Raw genomic sequence first — 15,200 nt, forward strand, 5'->3', positions numbered from 1 at the left:
CAAGAGTGAGTGCCAGGACACCATGGAGCCATGTTTCCTCCTGTGTTTTGTTGAGTGCTGGATTAGACAAGGGATGACAGCCAGCAAGAAGAGGGTGAGGCTACTCACACATTGCTTCAACTCCTGCTGACATGAGAGGGGTGGGCAGGGTCCTGTAGAGAATCAACCATGGGGTTACAAAAATGTTTTCTCTTGCCCTCCCAGAGTTGTAGTGACTTGCTTACCAGCAGCTTACTCTCTCCTGTCCATATAGAGCTATGTTGGTCATGGACAAAGTCACTCACTTTAGTTCTGTCCCTGCTCCCATTTCTGGAGCTCACTAAGGAGGGAGCTTCTTTTCAATAAATGATAAGCTGAACAAAGCCAGAGGGAACTGCAGAGAGAGGATCAAGGAAACATTAAGTTCAGAAATATTTGCTCATCACGTCAAGTATATGAGTAAAATACCCAGACCTCAGGATATATAGAGTTATCTTCTTAAGATTTCCAGACTATCCCTCCTTTAATTGTTCCATTTAATCCACCACTAAGCCCATTCATTCTTCCAGTTACTTCTGAAATGTGTTCATCTGCCCTTCTGCCATCCCCATCAAAATGACCACCACCTTGATGTTCGAAAACTCTCAGTCTGCCCTTCACACAACCACCAGAGAATGATACTTAAAAAGACAAATCTTTCTTTTGCCTAGGATAAAGACCAAATCGATCAATCTCGTCTATTGAACCCACCTGGCCAGCCGCTGCTACACTCTCTAAGGTAACCCACTCAGCATGGCAATCACCATCCTGGGCTTTTCCCCACACTCCTCTAAAGAGCCAAATTTGTCCCTGCCTCAGGGCCATTGCACATGTGCTTAAACTACTCTTCTCTCAATTCCCTCTTGCCTAGTTAATTCATACTCATCTTTCCCGTCAGTTTAGTCACCACTTCCTCTTTGCATGTTGTTTTAGTCGTCACATCCCTCACTTCTGGAACTCAGTCATATTAAAGTTTAAATTTATTTATAAGGGTGACTGTTTGATTAATCCTCTTTCCTGTAAGATTTATAAGCTCCAGAGACAATATTTATCTTTTACTTACCATTGTATCCCCAGCTCCTTACACTATGCCTTGGCAATTGAGGTGTGAGTAAATCATCGTTGACCAAATAAACAGTAACTTTTGTGATCTGCCAGCAGAGGAGCCTGGTATACAAAGGAAGCATATAGACAGGAGCCCTGGGTGCAAATCCTGACTCCACCCTGTGTTAGTCAAGTGATCTTGGACCAGTTGATTTATCTCTCTAAGCTGAGCTTTCTCATCAGTAAAATGGGCATAACCAAATTTGCAAGAGGTTATGAAGAGAAGAAATAATGTATGCCAATTAGGCAGCTAATACAATGTCCTCATTATTACTGGGTATTCAATTTAGAAACAAGATGGAAAGTCCTCTGGTGCAGGCAAGGCACACATACCGCCTCCCCCCCTTCCCCCCCAGGAAGAAGTGACACACCCAAAAGGAAACAGATAGTAACATTTTTTATTAAATATTACAGTGGATCAAAAAGTACAAAATATCTCTTGCCTGCTATGTGATTGGGAAACTATTGGCACGTAATACAGTATCAAAAGCAGTAATAAGTACAATTTGGAAAACATACAAAATTGAGTGTTTATAGTTGGCTCAGCATTCTTCTGGTAGTGTTTAAACTAATGCAAAGGTTACTCAATAACCTCTCCATTGGGAAACTATATAATATCACTGGGCCATGTTGCTATATACAAATAATCACCTTACAGAGCATAGAGGTTACATAGCTGGAATCACCAAAAAGTATACAATATTTACAACACAGGAAAATTTAAAAAAGTATAAACAGCCAAGAGATTATGCTGCTATTCTTCAGACATATTTCAACCATGGGGAGACAAGCAGAATATCAAATACACCAATAGCCAACACTGGACTTCTAAGTGCTCGAGATAATCATAGCAATGGTGTGGGTCTCACCAGGGTGAAATCGTTCCCATTTCTCTTTAAAATTGGGACAAGAGTAAAACTAGACCAGATGAGACTTGGCTGACCACCACCAAATGTGACTTTGTGGGACATTAAGTGAAGAAGAGAAAGAAATGGTTCTCTTTGAAGGCACACTACATAAAATATTTTTGTGGGACCACCTCGAAATTTCCATCAGACACACCAACACAGTGAAATACAGTACTTGAGAATTCATGCACCAGGTCAGAAAGTTGTAAAGTCCACATTGAGTTTTAACAAACCCTTCTGTATATGCCCTGATAAACTAGTGAACTTAAGAGCTTCTAGCTAGTAAATAAATAAGTCAGTCCTGTGGCAAATATTACAAGTTCGAATCACTTACTAGGAGAATACTTAATTCCAAAACTTGGTTGGGTTGTTTTTCTTTCTTTCTTTTTTTAAAAATATTTCGTTGCCAAAAGTTAAGCCAGAAGTTGCATGGAAAGTTTTTTTAAAAATATTATTTAGAATCTCCAAATCTCCGATAATCATGGACTTGAGTGCATTTTGAATTGCAACATTTCTTGGAAGCCACACTTAGTCAATAGATTTATGACTCCACTGCCAATTCGATTCCACAGTTTCCTTTACAGCACTACCAATAACAATGGTTTGATTGCACAAAGAAAGGCTTGTGCAATTCCATTCAATAATAAGGCCCCTTGAACTCAAACAATGCAAACAAAGCCCTATTTAAGACTTTTTAAAACGTCGTTCTCAGCCAATGAAGAATTCAATGGTCTTTTTGAAAGATTTCCAAGATCTCTGGTCAGAGTTTTAAAACAACACACTGCTTCTGTTGGGAATGTATACCCCCATTTCCCTTTATTCGTCCTGATGTTCTGCCGAGGGTATGAGCTTCCTCAGACAGAAACAGTGAGTCTCCTCTCGGAAGAGATGAGAAAAACAAAAGCTGGACTATGTTAACATTGTTTGAAAATGGTGTGATCGAATTCCAACATGATGAAACCAGACTGAAATCACTGCAGTGGGGAAAACAAATGCCCCATATTACAAATAGATAGGTGACCTCCCCTGGGCACAGACAGCTCCCTTTTTTTTTTTTTTTTCTTTTTTTTGAGAAATGAACTCACAGAAACCATGTCCGATCTAGCCCATGTCGGCTGCAGGACCACTGAAGTCTCCTTTTTCTTCCATGTTGTCCAATTCTGTGTCCATTCCATCTAGTGCAACTTTCTTATACGTGTCCTGGCTAACATTTTGCCAGCTGGAATTTGAAACGTTCCCTGCCCCTCCCCCATCTTGTGCAATAGCAGGATAATCTGCGCTCACACATTTATAATCTAAATTCTACTACTCTATCTATGGTTCTATTAAATATATATATATATATTATTCCACAGGAAAGGTAAATAATTAATTGAAGCAAATGGAACTCTTAACACTGCATCTCTACATTCTTCTGTTTCCACCTTTGGATATTAAGTATGTTACATTGAATATTTGGCTTCATATCATGGAGACATCTCAATACAAATGCATGGCATGCGTGGCTTGGTTTAAGAGCCGCAGTTTCACTGTTATCAGTTTTGATTATTTTGCAGTTGAGTTACCTATTTAGAAGTTGAAAATTGTTATCAACTTCCATAGAATTAAATATCTCAGAGGTAAAAGACTCGGATTAACTATGGTTCTAAAGTCTACTGGTAGTGTTGTGGGAGGGGGAGAGTGGCCGGGGGAGTTCATCCAAGCAGTCTTCAGCAAGGAATGGAATTTGGGAAGAAAATCCACTCTCCACCCTGATGGTACATCCTGGTAGCCAATGGAATCAAGTGGCAAGAATGAACAATAGGCATTCTCGACATCTTTTGACTGCTTGAACAGTGTGATCATTTATTTCCAACAATAAAAGAAATCATAAAGCAGACTGTATGGGCAGGTGGTTAAAAACAAGACACAAACCACCTTCTGTGAGCACATACACACGAAACTTGTGCCTCATAAACCCAACGAGGAGGATGGCTTTCTTTTGAAATGGCTAGTTCAGTATTCCAAGTATCCCCAAGGAGGCGGCCTGGGAGATTCTTCTTGGGAATGACAAGAAACCAACTTGATGAAAGCAGTATGACTACTTATTACTCAAAAGACAGAGGCCTAGAGAAGCTATCAGGCCTTCAGCTGCTCCTCCTCTCCGGATGGCTGAGCTCCATCCTCTTCCCGACCCCCTTTCCCAGACCGTTTACAGGGATCAGTGCCAACACCAATGTAAATCACTTTGGCTCCTGTTCTAATTTCTGAAATTCCTAAAATATCTGTGCAGCCCACAAATATGTCCTCTAGACTCTGTTGTTATTCGGCAGCTCGCTGCCAGTGAGGTTTTTGTTTTTATGATTCCTCTGGTATGTAGGACAGTTTCACAGCCTAGATAAGGTAAGTACAATGCTCAATATTTTCACATAACCCAATACTTCAAAGCAAAGCATTTGGCTGGGCAAGCAGTGTATAAGCTCTTTCAACTATGCCATTTATGAGGAACAAAATCCTTAAGTTGCCGATCTGCAAAGGAACGTTCTTTGCACTATTGTGTATGCTCGACTATTTCTTTTCTTTTTTTTTTTTTCCATTTGTTCCACTGAATCAGTTGCTTCAATTTGTAAACAATAACTTTACCACCCAAAAGCTGCTCAAAATAAGATGTGGAAAAATTACAGACACACATCAACAACTACGACAGTCAGTCAGCCTTTAAAACAAAACAAAAACAAAAAAAGACCTGCCAACAAAAGTGGTACTGTTTAATTAAAAAAAAAAAAAAGACAAGAAGGAACTGGGAGAAAATGGAACTACCTGTATATAAATTAGGTGAGCAAACAGTGATATGGGTAGTTTTAAGAAGCAAATATATACAGTCAATTAAACAGTGTTTACTTCTCTGGATTGTTTAATAGTGTCAAAATGAAGGATCTATTGAAGTTTCACTATACATTGCATTGATTGAACCTTGGAGAGTTTTAAGAAAAGAGGGGCATCCCTTGGCTCATGTTTGCCGGTCTTCCTTGCTCCTTCCTTTGAAATGCCTGACCCCTTTTTTTCTTTTCTTTTCTTTTTTTTTTTTGCCTACGTTGTTTCCTGGCAACCCCAAACTCAGATGGGGTCCTCTAAGTTCTTCCCAGTTATACACAAATCCCTCACAAGGCCCACATGCAAAGTGAATGATCTGGAGGTACCCGGACATCCATCTGTGCTAGAAGGGGGTCAAGACCGACCAGCCAAGGCTGGAGTTGTCCCAGAAAAATCAGGCATGTTTGCCTGCCCTCTCAGTCCCTACATCTGGGACTGATCGTACCCCCAGGGGAGAAGAAATACTGACTTCTAATTCTATAAGCCATCACTCCAAGGGAAAAACGTGAAGCTGTTAGCCCTGTGCTTTGGGCTGCTGGGCAGAGCTGGGCCTAGAGTTTTGTACTGGGGTGTACAGATGACAGCTGGGAAGATGGAAAGGCAGCTTGAGGATTTATAGCAGCTAAAGGGTAAATGCTGTTGTGCAAAAGGTCCCCATATGAACTTCCTACCGGTGTGGCCGCAGCCAAGTGTCTGTATAGCTGCTGAGAATTTGCTGGCGATGTAAAAATTCCTCTTTGCATCACAAGCGAGTGGAAAGCCAGGGGTTGCATGAGCGGAGAAAGCACAGTCTGGTTTTTCAAGTACTGCAGAGAATGAGAATACCCAGCTGGGACCCTGGAATTGAGACCTGAATTACACAGGCTCCCAGAATACAGACCTGGGAAGATAGGGGAGGAGAGGGGAGGCTTGTGGCCTTCCGATCCGCCCCCGGGATGCCCACCGTGCACTGCCTTGCTGCCTTCGCTCTCCTGCTCAGAGGCCTTCTCCTTCACAGAGACCTCCTTGGATGGGTCCAGGGGAGACACAGCCCGGGCCTTCTTCCCAGCAATCACAAGGTCCAAATCCTCCAGGCTGCGTTTTATTGGCCGTGCTGCACCGATGTTCTGTGGGCTCATTTTCCGGTGCAGGATGGGGTGCACCATGCCTTCCATCTTCCTGAAATTCTCTAGTCTCACATGGTGGGATTTTCCTGATCTTGAGAGTGATTCGGGGTATTTTTTAGGGGCCGACATGGTCATGGGCGATACCCGACAGGCTTTGGGGTGACAGTCTCGACTCTGGCTGCTTATGACCTGGAACTGGGAGACACTTTTGCTCTCCTGGGGCCCTGTGGCTGAGTGGGCCAGGCCCAAGACCTTGCCAGTGGGTTTGTGCAGGTTCTTGGGAAGGCTCAGATCCGTCGGCTGATCATCCGTAGGGGCTTCTGCTGCAGCTGACTTTTTATCTTGCAGGTGCAGAGACGCGAGATAATTTACATGAAGCTTTTCTTGGTGTTTGTGGGAAGGAAAAGAACTGTTTTCTGACTCTCTGTACATGTCCCTGGAAGGGTACTTGGATGTCTGCTCATTATGAAGGTGGTGTTCGGTGTGTCTGTAGAGGCTGTGGAGATGAGGGGAGGAATAGAAGTCTGCCAGGAAGCTAGGCATGTGGGCGTGGGGGACTGTCCTTTTCTCTAACAGTTTATCCTTGCCCTCCTGAATTTCTTGCTTCAGGACATACGAGTCTGCAAGGGGGTTAAGGTGATGCTTGGAGAAGCTGCAGCGGTGGGGTTCAGATCGACCCAACTTCTCATGCTTAAAAATGTCATTGATGCTCTTCCTGTCTTCCGAGGGCTTGCTTTTGAAACTCTGGACATGCTGAATCACTGATGGTCGGCTGACTGCCATGTGGTCGGTGCTCTGGCCGTGGTGGGCCTGGGACAAACCTGAACACAAGTCATCCCTAGCAATCAGTTTCTTTTTGCTGATCAAAGGGGGTGGGGAGCCGTAGGGGTAGCTGCTGGAGAGGCTGGCCCCACTCACCTGCGACAAAAGCTTTTTCTTGGCCAGTGGGGACATGATGCCTGGGTTGCCCCTTGAATAGAGCAAGGGCGTGTAGTTGAGTCCGTGGTTTTCGTTCATGGGCCCAGTCAGGTCTTTGTCTTTGAACATGTCAAATGACTGGACCACCAGGACCTTTGGGGTCTGTTTGAGAGCAGTGTGGATGTCGTTACTGCCCAGCTGGTCCACCTTCACGGTGCAGTTGGCTATGTAATCCGCCATTGCGGGCAGTTTGTCATCCTCCATCTCGTTCTGGTTTGCCGGTGGTGGCTGCGAGGTGGGGTAGCTGGGAAAGGACCCTTCCTGGAGGTCATTATCAAGGCTCTCTGTAAAACAGCAGGGTTTGGATTCTTGTTTGGAGTCCACCAGGTTATTGGGAGAGGCGAGTGACTGTTTACCAGCCCCAGGGACCACAGGGGGATCCCTCTCAGCAGCCAGAGGAACACTTGCGGGGGGAGGTGCGGGTGCCTTCTCTCCCGCCTCCTCCGCTGCCTTCTCACTGTTGGAACCTTGATCTGTTTCAGGGTCCTTTTCTGGGTCTGCTCTGGACACCGGGGGCCTCACCGTAAAATCCTGGTACCCTTCCACTTTTTTCTTTATATCTGTTGCTGCAGGAGGCTCAGGGATGTTTTTCTGGCTTAAAGTCTCTTGTTCTTTCTCTTGCTCTGATGAAACCTGATGAAATATTTCAAAAGACAGAAGAAAATCAAATACACTGACATGTTTTGCTATGAAATAAAATATTACACACGGTATTTTTTTTGAAAACTGGCTTGTCAATCAGCTCACGGAGTTTGTGAAAAAGCTTTATTACTCCTCAATCATGGCTCTAAACAAAGAAATCTAAATTACAGAAACATTAGGGGAAATATGCATATTCACTTTAGTCCCTAATGAAGCACCTATCAAAATAGCAAAGTGTTAGCTACTGATGGTATACAATCATATCACTCCTGATTCTAATATATAGTTTAATTCTAAGGTTGTCTTCTTGTCAAATCAGTCAATTATCTAAATGGGTTTTAAATTACATGTTGTGTTTTATGACACTCCTGAGAAAGATGTTTTTTTAGCACCTCTCTTTCAAAAATCCAACCATCTCCATGTCAACAATAAATGCTCTAACTCCTTGTCTTTGAGAGGGCAAATTTCTTCCTAATATGTTCAATATACTGCCCTGAAAATTAGTAATACTTAAATGTTAATACTTTCTACTCAGTGCCAAACAATACATAGATTATGTTAAAATACTGAAAAAGTACCCAGATGCAATGGCAGTCTGGATTCTTGGTCCTTCTAGCATACATTTCTTTCAAAGCAAAAAATGAAGCTGTCAAAACTCAGGCAGTGGGTGCCACCACAAATCTAGCTTTTTTCTGTTTAGTGAAATAGATTATAGTCAATGAGATGGACACTCTTTATGTACTCCTACTGACAAAAGCTGTGGTCACAATTCTATTCATTTTAATTGTATTGTGTAGCTGTGTAAACTTTGACCTTAAAAGGTCATCTTAACGTTCCATCTGTGACCCAGCTGGCTGACAAGCTCTTGCAAAACTGCTGTCCTTCTGCCCTGACATGTCTTAGTAGAACAGTCACAAAATAGCTATATTGAGCTGATCTTCCCTCACTCCCCACCCCAGCTCATCCTTTGAACTTTGCTCTTCTCTGTTAAAAAAAATAAGTGTCTTTAGATAAGGTTGAAAATGCTGGCTTAAGGATATGTAAGAATCAAAGTTTTATGAACCAGGCATTCTGAGCTCAGTTTCCTTTGATCCATGTTATACAACTTTTCTGAGTTTCTTATCTGTTCCGATTCAAAATAAATGAAAACTACCACATGAAAAAAAAAAAAGAATCAAAGTTTTAAAGAATCATGCCCATTTTATAGATACTTCTCCTCAAATCCGCTAAAGACATTTTGCTTTTTAGGGATGAGTTATACCTAAAAGCCTTTGCTTATCATCTTCATTTCTTTTTTTTTTTTTTTTTTTGTACTAATAGTTGCCTTTTCCAGTACAAACATCATTATTCGTTCTACATTAATAATCATCATCAGTCTCTTGAGCTTATATATTACATGAAAATACAGAAAATTGAGTAAGGGAAATGGAAAAGGCAAATTGCATTTAATAGTTTCTTATGTGGCTAGAGGCTGACGTGGGGCTATGGGGATTCTTGGACCACTTATGTTTCTATGACCTAGGCCTTCAGGTATAGCAGAGGCCTATGCTTCTGGTTATAATACCCATTTAGGACGTCTTTGGAAAGCTAGGCAGAAAAAAACGAAAAGATCCTTTGTCTAGGATGGCATTTTATGATCTACTTTAGTATACTAGATGTTATCTTCTGACCAGGTACCCTACAATCCAATTACCTAAATATAGTAGATTTAACTAGAAGGGGTTTCTATCACCCTCCTTACCTCCATTGTGTTCACTGCTTTCATATTGAAAACACCAAAAATTAAAAACAATGACAACCATGAAATCCAAACCAAAAACCCCAAACACAGTCAATGAGAAAGAATAAAGCCTACAAATAACATGGGTCTCTGTCTGAAGCCGGGAGTGGTCCTTACTGTAAGTCCACTGAGAGAGGGTGGGAATTTCACGAAGTTGAGATGACCTCATTGCGACGATCTTTGAAACCTAGGACGTTCATAGCCCCCTGAAGGAAATAGTTGGGGCCTACAGGGGAGAGATTTTAACACTTTTAAGGGTTTCTCTGAACTCCAGGAGTAGGGCTCTACTCTCGGCAACTGTCATCTTGGGAGACTCAGCACATGGGCTGAGATTCTGCCCACAACCTCTCAAACTGTCTCAAACTCCATCCCCAAAGTGGAGTCATTCAAAGGTTCGGCTGGCCCCTTAGTCCTCAGTTTGTCCCCTGGCACTCCAGCAGCACTGTACATATGGTAGCTAGTAGAACTCCCTGATCTGAAACCCATAATAAATCACCAGGCCAACAGAATAAAGGACAAAAGGAATGTAAGCCTTAGCTAGAAATTTCCTTGCTTTTGGCCTTTTATGTTGCAAGCCTGCAGATGTTTAGAAATCTACATCATCTTTCCCCTGACCCTTCTTTTAGTTGCTAGAGCTTAAAATAATTATGAAACTTAAAAACAAAAACCAAAATTCTCCACTTGGCTATTAACAACACTGTCTCCTCATTTAAGAGTCATTTTGGTAACTTAATGTCTGAATAAGAGTTTAGGGTGTGTATGTGTATGTGTTTTAAGCCGGTGTTTAATTAGGGAGTCTCTTATGTGTTCATTATAAACCTGATTTTTAGGGAGTATTTAATATTAGCACCAAAATTCCCGCTGGGGTTGAATCCTAGAACATGCTGTCTCCAAATGTGGCTGCTAAGTTTTTTTTATAGGCGGCAAGGTTTTTTATTATTCATGTTGAAACAGAGCCCAGATCAGCCTACATGACTGGCCGTAAGCTGACAGTAATGGCTTCTACCAAAGGCCTGTTGGAGGCTGCGGGTAGCTGGGGCTTGTTTCAAAAGGTTTAGAAACTACCTGTTAATATGAGAGATAATAATGGTTTCAGAGGAACCATTTCAAAATTCCCCTATAAACAATAAGCACTTATGTTTCTAAATTGGTCTTGACCCAAGGCCGTTGTACAGAGGTCGATTATGGGAGACAAACACATTTCTAAAATTTTTCACCAGAGTCCTGTAGAGACAGAATCCACCTATTCCAACGTCCCTCCTCCTGATATTCCCCCCAAAGCATTTTTAAAAGTCACACAAATTTCTCAGATAGACTGGCCATGAGATGGCCAAGAAACCATGTTTTACAATGGAATACTTTGATGTTAGAGAGCTGTAAGCTGTGTTCCTTCCTTCTAAGTCTGGGCATTTGCTATTAGTTCTTATTTATTTTAAAGACAGAGTCTTGCTCTGTCACCCAAGGTGGAATGCAGTGGTATACAATCACAGCTCACTGTAACTTTGAGCTTCTGGGCTCAAGTGATCCTCCTGCCTTAGCCTACCCAGAAGCTAGAACTACAAGAGCATGCACACTTGGCTAATTTTTAATTTTTATGTTTTTTTTATTTTTTTTAGAGGTGGGATCTCACTATGTTGTTCAGCTCTCTCTCAAACTCCTGGCCTCAAATGATTTTCCTGCTTTGGCCTCCCCAACACATTGGGATAACAGGCATGAGCCACTGCACCCACCCTTGCTACTAACAGTTTTGTGTTGATGTTTTCCTCTTTTTAGATTCTATTCTTGGCCTACCCCATTCAATACTATGCGTTGCATTTCAGCTCCTGAACAAACTAAAAGGTTTTTAGGAACTAGAGAACTATTTGGGGAACTGTGAAGCTAAGATTTTTTTGTTCCTTAATCTAACCATGCAACTGTGCAAGGATACAGCTGTGGATTCAGGGTTCCAAATACCTCCAGGCAGGGTATATCTCATAGAATTATTTTTGTACAGCAAAGCAACTCACCTCTGATGCATCTTGGGGCTTTGGGGCATTCTCTTTTTCTTTCTTGCTCTTAGGCATTTCATGTTTGATGCGTTTGGTTCCTGATACTTTTGTTTTATTCTCATTTTCCTGTGAACTGTTCTCCTGTTTCCGAGGTTTGATTGGAGGCAGGGGCTTATCTTCCTCTCCTTTAATAAACCTTTCATATGGTAGGATTAATCTAAAAGGATAGCAGAAGAGATGATCAGTCAGCCGAGTAATTCTAATAGCATCAATACTACAGAAGTTTATGTTCCTTTTTTAATACAAGCAACTCACTGAATAACTTCATCTCCAGCAACACGGATGCACTTCTAGAATCTTACTCCACAGTTTTAGTGATTTACCTCCTTGTTCAAAATCAGTACAAGTAACCTATATACTGCTCTGCAAGACCTCTTTCTGGTTTTGTGGGTCCATACACCAAGGATACCAATGGAAGCATCTGACAGAAACATTATCATCCTCATCACTGCCCATGACACCTGCCTAAGGGCCAACAACCTCATAACAATAACAGCAACAACAAAAGTTCCTCTTCATTTACCATTCTATCAATGGCTACATGTTGTGCACCTACTATGTGCCAGGCAGTGTTCTAGGCAATGAGAACAGCAGTGAACAAAACATTCAAAGCCCCTGACCCTCATTGAGCTTATATTCTAATAGGTACTAGTACCTGCCAGGTACATCATAAAAATTATTTCACGTAACCTTCACGACATCTCTCTTAAGTATTATTGTTGTTGTTGTTGCTCCCTTTTTAAAATATGGGGCAACCGAAGTCCAAAAAGGTTACGCAAGTTGTGTAAGAGTCACGCCATTTGTTAGAAGTTGAACTGGAACTTACTCCTGCCCATCTCCAAAGTTTTTATTTTTATTCATGTCAAAATGTAAACCAAACACTTCAGATAAAAACATCCCTGTGTGGCTGCACAGCATGGCGGAGGGAGGGCTGCCTTTTAATCGGCTGTGCTGAGGGGGCAGGTGACTCCTGCAGGAGGAGATCTGTTTAGGGTGCCAAGTACAAGAGGGACCCAGAGAGAAGGAAAAGTGGACAGACCACGCAAGCAGCAAAAATCAGGGAGACTGCAAATTTCAAGCATTTTAATTATATAATTTTTTTTTTAAGCAAAGTGCATAAAAATGCTCTAAAAAGAGAAACATCAAACAGCTCTGGTTTTAATCTGTTTTCCCTTTGCAACACAGCTCTTTATCTGAAAGGGAAAAATAGCTGATGTAATTAAAAGGGATGGATTGCATTACAATCTCAGTTTCAACTTCAGTGATTAAAGTTTTTATAATGCATTTGGTATGATTAATGACTCACTGTGGGATTAATACAAGACTCAGCCTTAAAAATATGAACTTTAATACAGCAAACATAATTTGTTTTAAATAAGACAAGTTGACTCAATGAAGAAAATGTACTTGGCTTATCAACAACATAAATCTATTCAAATATTAGGGATCCTAATTATTTTTAAACTAAGACTCCTAGGTACAAACTTCTTCAGTTTGAATGTTTGGTAGCTACCCTAAAGTTGATTTCTAGCTATGCCAACTGGGATCTCAACTACTTAACCACACACAAGTATTCAGGTTTGTGAGGATGAATGTGGGGACATTTGTGATCATAATATTTCACCCTTTGATAAAATAGCAAGAAAATTATGGGAAAATCAAATCCTAATTCATGGCATACTAGAAACAAAATTCATTTACTGAGCATGCTTGGACAAGGTGTGTGCAAGGAGGCAGGAATAATACTTTGGAGCCCTCCATCTGGCAGTGGGCCAGCCGTGAAGATCAACACAGCCCATGGGGAATAGTTATCTTCAGATCCCATTACAAACTGAGTTTAAACATGTTATAGCTGCTAAAACTGGAAACTGCTCTCTCTAGGTAGACTTACTAAAATAATATGTGGCTGCCAAATACCTGCTTCCCACTGTAATATGACAGTTAATGTTTATATAATAAAAAGCATAACTAAGCAGAAGAGAGAAAAAAGCAATCTTGTTCATACTTGAATTTACTCCATCCTATCTGTGAAGTCCCCAATATTTCCCCCAATTCCTTTTATCTGCCTGGTTTTGCCAGGGACTTTATTCCCCTTCAATATTAGCAAGTTGGGGATTTTTTCGTCTGGGAGAAAAATACACTGAATAATTTGAACTGGAAAAATATTTTAAATTGATTTTAATGAAAACATTTTATTGTTGGGACAGATAGGTTTGTTTTACTTTTGTTTTGTTGCCATGGGAACTCAAGGAGCATTGAATTCTGGGTATTTCATTGGTTATTGTTTGCTGGTACCTCCCCTCCCCCAATTTCATTCCCTAATGGAGATGGTGACACCACAGGTACCCTCTTCACTGGGAAAAATGATTACATTTCCTCTGAGTATGGGGCAAGGATGAAAGACAGCAGAGAATTAGGTGGGACAGGTACCCAATGGACCCCAGAAGACTCCTCACCCTGGGTTTGGACAGTCTTGGGTCAACCCCCAGCTCTCTAGATGAGTGCTAAGAAGACTCTGATTTCCTTTATAATTTTCTAAGTTTACAAGGCAGGGCAGCATTTTCATTTCAGTTCTTTTTTTTTTAATTTTTTCTTTCATTTTTTTTTTTTCTCCCCTTCACTCAACTCACCAGCTGGCTGGCCAACAGCAGTAAAAATACATTTCACTTTGCTGGTCAAAGGCCTAAAGCCAGAAACAGGAAATCTGGAATTAAATGTTTCTTGTATCTGGAAAGAGGCATGACTAAGGTAAAACTGAATCCAAACAAGCCTGCTTGTTCAAGGCTTCCAGAGGAAAAGAGAGACGAAAGGGAGAGAGGGGTGTGTGTGTATGTGTGTGTGTGTAAAGGTCAATTGTTTTTTTTCTCCCCTTCTAAATCATTGAAAGATAATTATAGTGGCTTGGGGAAAAAAGCCTCCCAAAATAAAACAAGCAAGGCAGCAACTAAAAGGAAGCAAGTAGAAATATGACCAGCTAAGCTTTGAAGAACAGGGCAGTGTCTCTCACAGCACACAATCACCGCTTCATATAGTGATTTCCGTTTGGTGTGATTTTCACTGAATGTTTTTTCAGTTATCCTGTCATGGTACAATACAATTGCCCCACAGGATATGATCTTATCATTTCATTATCAGAAATTTTTACAGTACAAGAGGATGAAAGCTGTTATAGGTTTCTGAACATTGAAACGTTCGACATACCAGCCATGGCATTAAAAACAGGTTCGTCAACATGAGGTCAACACTGCCCAGATTTGTATTATATAAAGAATTTAGTATAATGCAACAAGCTTGTGCCGTACAGATGATTATTCCTCAAATATTTGTAGTACAACAAAGATTTAATCAGTTTCTAAACTATACAGATAAAAGCAAACATGCACTCCAGCCCCCAAGAATTCATTAAACAGGAGAAATATCTTCAGTGGACTTGGGACTCTCAGGATGGGGGCTGGGTTTTAGGTGGGTGGAAATAACAGGAAAGAGAAGCAATATATTCATTAGAAAGTCCAGAGAGGTTTCTCCCTCTCCTGATCTACATCTTGTCTGGGGTTTGAAAACTGCACAGATAAATGGGCCTTTATTATTTTCCAGATTTCACATTTCGGATTAGCAAAATGCTTATTTATGATGCCATTAATGGATCTGAAATAGGTAAGCCATTATGTATTAAAAAATAACATCTTTCCATAGGCATAAGATTTGTAGCAGCATGAGATTTTATTTTTCCCTAGGAATAATACAAGAATAACATTTTCCATCC

The 15,200-nt window shown here is 41.1% G+C and overlaps 1 protein-coding gene across 3 annotated transcripts in view; it reads right to left on the reverse strand.

Moving 5' to 3' along the window:
• Positions 1–1,502: 1,502 nt before the first annotated feature.
• Positions 1,503–15,200, reverse strand: part of ARID5B (AT-rich interaction domain 5B) — a 188,642-nt gene continuing 174,944 nt past the window's right edge. For all 3 annotated transcript variants that reach the window (XM_053583496.1, XM_053583497.1, XM_053583498.1), the window contains 2 exons: positions 11,396–11,594; positions 1,503–7,600 (listed from right to left, as the gene is read on the reverse strand). In XM_053583496.1, coding sequence (XP_053439471.1) covers positions 5,435–7,600; positions 11,396–11,594 — 2,365 coding nt within the window. In that variant the 3' untranslated portion in view covers positions 1,503–5,434. The remainder of the gene's footprint in view (positions 7,601–11,395; positions 11,595–15,200) is intronic.

This window comes from Nycticebus coucang, chromosome 3 (assembly GCF_027406575.1).
Source record: "Nycticebus coucang isolate mNycCou1 chromosome 3, mNycCou1.pri, whole genome shotgun sequence".
Classification (NCBI taxonomy): domain Eukaryota; kingdom Metazoa; phylum Chordata; class Mammalia; order Primates; family Lorisidae; genus Nycticebus; species Nycticebus coucang.